Source organism: Heteronotia binoei, chromosome 7, assembly GCF_032191835.1.
Source record: "Heteronotia binoei isolate CCM8104 ecotype False Entrance Well chromosome 7, APGP_CSIRO_Hbin_v1, whole genome shotgun sequence".
NCBI lineage: Eukaryota > Metazoa > Chordata > Lepidosauria > Squamata > Gekkonidae > Heteronotia > Heteronotia binoei.
Window position 1 is genome coordinate 129,729,230 of NC_083229.1, and position 6,000 is coordinate 129,735,229.

Sequence of the window (6,000 nt, forward strand, 5' to 3'; positions counted from 1 at the left end):
TTCTGTGAGCCCCCAAAAAAGGCACCCCTCTCCTTCATTATGCCAAATGGAGGGAAGGCATTGAAAAGGAGTGTGGTCCTTTTAAATGTGATGGGCAGAACTCCCTTTGGAGTTCAGTTGTGCTTGTCACACCCTTGATTCTGGCTCCACCCCCAAATCCCCCAGATATTTCTTGAATCAGACTTGGCAACCCTAATGGGCCATAAATCTGAAACGAAAATCAAGTTTGGTGATTTTAGAGGGGATCCGAAGTTTTGAAAGGCACCTGCAAATATCTCAAGCCCTCTCCCACACCTCTGAACATGTGCTGAAACAGATGCAATTTCACGTGGGGGCCAGGCCCAATTAGAATGGCCTTAAATGCCCCTGTCAGCAGCCAGCCACCTTCCATGTTCTCACATACATCTGCTCTCATTGTCTGTGCTGACACGTGCACATGCTACATTTGTCTTCTGTACCTCCCAATCACTGCGCACTTAATTGGTATTTCCCATTTAAAAAACCCATTGAATGAGAAGTCTAAATGCTGCCATTGAATGAATCAGCTCTGAGACAAGCACGGAAAACAGGACGGATGTGTGTTTTAGCTCAACTGGGGCCATCAGCTGCAGAAGGTGAGCAGAACGCTGTAATACCTTCCACTGGGTTTTCCAGCCAATACACACCAGCCAATGGGTTCTGGTGGGAACTGAGCTAATCTATAAGAAAACAGGATGTGTCATTTAATCTCTCCGTTCTCACGCATCCAAGAGGGAGTAGCAAAAACCTCTGCTGGAGAGAGCCTCGCAATGTTGTGCGAGAGGCTGTGTGAATATGAGATAATAAACTCAAAGACAGAACCGTAGGCAATCCCATTCAGACCTGCTAGCAAATTGGTTTCTAAACTCTCCCCCTGCTTAATCCTTTTAATCTTTACATCCGTTTTCTTCTTCATTGGGTTTCATTGATTGGGGAAGGGGAGGCAGTGATAACCCGGCTCCTACTGGGGGAAGCGAGGGAAAACGCCGCGGCTTGCAGAAGCTCACTTGAAATCACAGATTGCCCGCAAATGGACAAACGGAAGCAAGCGTCTGGTTTGATTTCTAGTGGGACTTTTCTTAATCACCTGCTCTGAACAGAGGGCAGGGTTGGGAAAGATTGCCTATCTTGTTCAGGCATCTCTAGTGGAAACTGGCAAAGCAAGAAAGTCAGGGCTCCCCTAACACAAAAGTATGGACTGAAAATCACAGCAGTCCAAGAGCGCTGAGGCAGAAGAAGGAAAACAAGGAACCCCGAACAGGGGAAAGATAATGTGAATGCAATACTCCTTCCTCCTCGTTTCTTTCCCTCTTCCTTTCTGTCTAATTTGCTGTGAAGGAACTAGAACAATTAACAGTTGCCCACCAGAAAGCTTTTGATCTAAATAGATTGTGACACTTTTGGAAAAGATGGAACAAAGAAGTTGCCCCCAGTGATGGTGGAACAAGCAGAGATTATTATTTATGTATTTTAAAAATACTGTATGCATTTATGTATTTTAAAAGTACTGGCACTGAAAGCAAAAGCACAACTCCTCCTCCTCTTTCGCCTTTAATATTTTGTAATGCAAAATGTCAGGGCCTTTTTTGTAGCAGGAACTCCTTTGCATATTAGGCCACACCCCTCAGATGTAGCCAATCCTCCTGGAGCTTACAGTAGACCCTGTACTAAGAGCCCTGTAAGCTCTTGGGGGATTGGCTACATCAGGGGGGTGTGGCCTAATAAGCAAAGGAGTTCCTGCTACAAAAAAGCCCTGCAAAATGTACGGCATGAGGACACTATGCAGTAGGGTTTTCCAACTCCACTCCAGTTCATTTTCTCTCTCTTGTCTGGGTGAATAGACTTAATCTGCCAGTGTGTTGTTGTTATGCAATTTCCAAATCATGAAATCAAATCATAACCCCAAGTTTTTTGTTCCTCAGATAACTCAGCTGGCATCGTGGCCAGGAGAAGCGGTTATAGCCGGAGGCAGCAAGAATGGTATTTTCTCCCGGTCGTGATAGAAGACAGCAGTTACCCCATCCAGAGCAGTACCAACACAATGACAATCCGAGTTTGCCGATGTGATTCTGACGGCACCCTCCTCTCCTGCAATGTGGAAGCCATCTTCCTGCCAGTCGGACTCAGCACAGGAGCCCTGATTGCGATCTTGCTGTGTATTGTTATACTTCTAGGTCAGTGTATTCCTTCTTTGATGTACTATGCCTTTCACTGACACTGACTGGACGTAGTGTGTATTGGGATATTTGATTAATATATCAGAGTTTTGCCCGGTCATCAAAGTAATTGCAGAAAATAAACCTCCCAAGAAGTATATTACAAGAAGTACATTTATGCAAGTAGATCCAATTCACATTCAGGTTGCAGTTGAAAGGAGAGAGAGAAATTTAATCTAAAGAACGCTTTCCCTATCACAAATGGCCAGCTTGTCCAACATCATGTGTGTGGGAGTATGAGGGCATTGTCTGCACAGGAGAGACCTGTAGAGAGATGTGTCTCCATGGAAGGCCATGTGAAGGGCGGGAGAGTAGAAGGGGACAGAGAGGAGAGGTGAGAGGGCAGCTCCCAGGTTAAGACAAAGAGAGGCATCCCATTCAAGGAGACAACACCTAGACACCCTTCGAGTGATGTGGCACCTCCCAGTACCCAGGCATTCTGAGTTGGTCACTCCAGCAATGTGGGGATTCTGCAATGGGAGAACAGAAATCAGCTGCCACCATCCACAACAGCCAAAATGCCCTTGCATTGGTGGAATATTTGTTTATGTACTTACTTTATATTCTGCCTTTCTTGCTAAGACTCTAGGCGGATTACAAAATATAAAAGCAATGCAACAAAAATGGTATATGACATATTACAAACATTGCAGGAACAATGAGTGACTTCTAAAAAAAAATGTAGTAAAATCAGTGTAATACATGCAAAAATCGTGCAATATACTGTACTCCTATTCTCTTTATTAAAGCACTCTTGTGAACAATTCCATTTTTACTGTAGTCTTACTCAAACAATTACTTTGTGCATAACTCTCATAAAGTTTGATATATGTGGGGGGAGGGAAAGGGTTCCCTGCATTAATCACAGATCACTTAAGAAGAAACCAATCGGATTAGACCCATGGCCCATCTAGTCCAGCGTCCTGTTTCGCATTTCACATCATGGCCAACCATTTGCCTGCAGAGCCAACAAACAGGGCATAGAGGCCAAGGCTCTGCCTCCCAGCATTGGTATTCAGAGATTTGTTGTATTTTTTAAAGTCCCTTTTTGTACCCGAGTCCAAAAGTAATCTGTGAATTAGCCCCCATCGTTCTTTGATATCAGAGACCAACTTGGCATCTTATTGGCAAAAGGTCAGTTTCTTTCTATCCATAAGTTGCAATTCTGCTCTTCTCCTAGTATTCTTTAAAGCCCCTTTTTGTACCCGAGTCCAAAAGTAATCTGTGAATTAGCCCCCATCGTTCTTTGATATCAGAGACCAACTTGGCATCTTATTGGCAAAAGGTCAGTTTCTTTCTATCCATAAGTTGCAATTCTGCTCTTCTCCTAGTATTCTTTAAAGTCCCTTTTTGTACCCGAGTCCAAAAGTAATCTGTGAATTAGCCCCCATCGTTCTTTGATATCAGAGACCAACTTGGCATCTTATTGGCAAAAGGTCAGTTTCTTTCTGTCCATAATTTGCAATTCTGCTCTTTTCCTAGTCATCGTTGTTCTGTATGTAGCACTGAGACGGCAGAAGAAGAAGGACACCCTCATGACCTCCAAGGAAGACATCCGAGACAACGTCATCCATTATGATGATGAAGGAGGTGGCGAGGAGGACACCCAGGCTTTCGACATTGGGGCCCTGAGGAATCCAAAAGTGGTTGAGGACAACAAAATGCGCAGGGACATTAAGCCAGACGCTCTCCGCTTACCTCGTTCAAGACCACCTGCAGATGACAACACAAACATCAGAGATTTCATAAATCAACGGCTGCGAGAAAATGACGGGGATCCTTTGGCGCCCCCTTACGACTCTCTAGCGACATACGCTTACGAAGGGAATGGATCAGTGGCTGAGTCTCTTAGCTCTATTGATTCTCTAGCGACAGAAGCAGATCAGGATTATGACTATCTGAGTGACTGGGGACCACGCTTTAAAGTCCTAGCAGAGATGTTTGGAGAAGAAGAAAGTTATAACCCTGATAAAGTCACTTAGTTTGGGCAGGAAGGATGGCAAAGTGCATCTACAGCAAATTGAAAAAAAATAAACAAGCTTTATAGGACAAGATCCCTTTGATTATAAGAGATAGTAGCAGTTCCCAGCGAGTTCCTATATTTATCATATCGTCCATTTTGGTTTAACCTGTTTCGTTGGGAGAAAGGATCGTCCTTGACTTTCTGGTTCTTTTGTTGGTTGAACTTTTTATCATTACTTTTGGAGTTACTCTGAGACAACCTCAGGCTTTGTAGCTACAATTTATCGATACGACAATGTAGAAAGGGGGAAAAAAAAAAAGAGAGATAGCTTTCCGGCATCATGGTGGAAGAGCGGTAGGATTTTTCTTAATTCCACTAAAGTGCCTATTGAAACTCTTACCATTTAAAGTGGAAAGGACTGCTGCGACAGAGCTAAGGAAAAAAATAGACATTAGCTTTATGTCATGGAGCAATAGCGACATGCGGACATCCAATTACTCAAAAACAAAACTGGAGAACACTGGCTGGAATCTCTCAGTCCAGTGACTGCAGATCACTGGGCATCATGTTCTTTTTGCTTCTTTTGTTTTTAAAAAAACCCAACAACAGCAAGGATATAAAATGTCTGCCAGGTTTCACATTTCTTATGCCTACACTTCACGGGGTGGGGGGTGGGGTGAGGATTAAAAGCTGTTATTCCAATTCAAAATTGTAAAGCCCATGGTCTTAAACTGAAATCAATGAATATTTAAAACCTTCATCGAAATATTACACTTTTTCAAGAATTAAAAAAAAATGATGTGACGCTAGTTGATATTTTTTATTGTGGCGTTCTGCGAGTTTTATACTCCGCTCCAGTTACAAAATATGTTTTTTGAGAGTTTGGTCAGAGGAAATGGATTTTTGTGTACATTCACTTTTGGGGGAAAAAGGTTCCTGCACTTTCCTTATTTGTACTAGTCTTTTTCATTTATTGTACATTTAAAAGGAAATATATGTACACTGCTTCTCCTGACATTAGTTTTCTTCTGTAGCCGTAGATGTTTTTTACAATATGAGTTGTAGCACGCACCTCTAGTTTGCATTTAAGGATGAAGCTTTGGGGAAGAATTTTTTTTTGTTGGTATTGCCATTGAGGCAAACAAACAAAGCTGAAAACTCACAGAGGCTTTAGAAAGAATTATAGATTGCAAGGAATTTACATCAAGGTCTTCCCAAAGCTAAGTCAAACAAGCTCAGGGATTGCACAGTTCCCAGAGTCCCTGCCGTGCCCCGTGCTTGCACACACAGTTCCCTGAAAGTGACTTTTACAAAAAGTTCTGATTAGTGTGTGTGACTTGAACAAAAATGTGCTTTGACTAAAAAAAAAAAAACAAAAAGAAATGTGTTTGTTGTATGAGTTGTGTAGCTCTTTCTGCCTGGAATGTAGCTTCCCACACAAACAGAGCACTTCTCGGTTGGGCCTGAGCAGAATTCCTCTGAGCCCCGTACAAAGTTGCAATGCCCCCTATTCCCATACATACGTCATGAGTCATGGGGGGAAAAAAAAAAAACCTGTTTCTGAAATGCGACAAATGAACCAGACCACAGTAAAGGGATTTGCATTCCCAGGTAACCCCCCCCCCCAATAAATGCACCTGTTGTATCTCCTCTCCAGCCATGTTTGGCCCTGGTCGTTTGTAGGTGAATCAGAGACTCACTTTGTTTTTTGAGCTAGATAATACTTCTGTGGAAAATGCTTAATTTGTAATACAGCTGACAGTTTCAATCTGGACAAAATTCGTTTTCTGAGTAAAGTAATGA

At 42.7% G+C, this 6,000-nt stretch overlaps 1 protein-coding gene across 1 annotated transcript in view; it reads left to right on the top strand.

Annotated features, from left to right (window-relative positions):
- The window catches only part of CDH12 (cadherin 12), a 1,126,549-nt gene extending 1,121,553 nt beyond the window's left edge, over window positions 1-4,996 (top strand). Inside the window, exons 13-14 of the mRNA XM_060244300.1 lie at window positions 1,941-2,192; window positions 3,717-4,996. Coding sequence (XP_060100283.1) covers window positions 1,941-2,192; window positions 3,717-4,216 — 752 coding nt within the window. The 3' untranslated portion in view covers window positions 4,217-4,996. The remainder of the gene's footprint in view (window positions 1-1,940; window positions 2,193-3,716) is intronic.
- The last annotated feature ends 1,004 nt before the right edge of the window (window positions 4,997-6,000 follow it).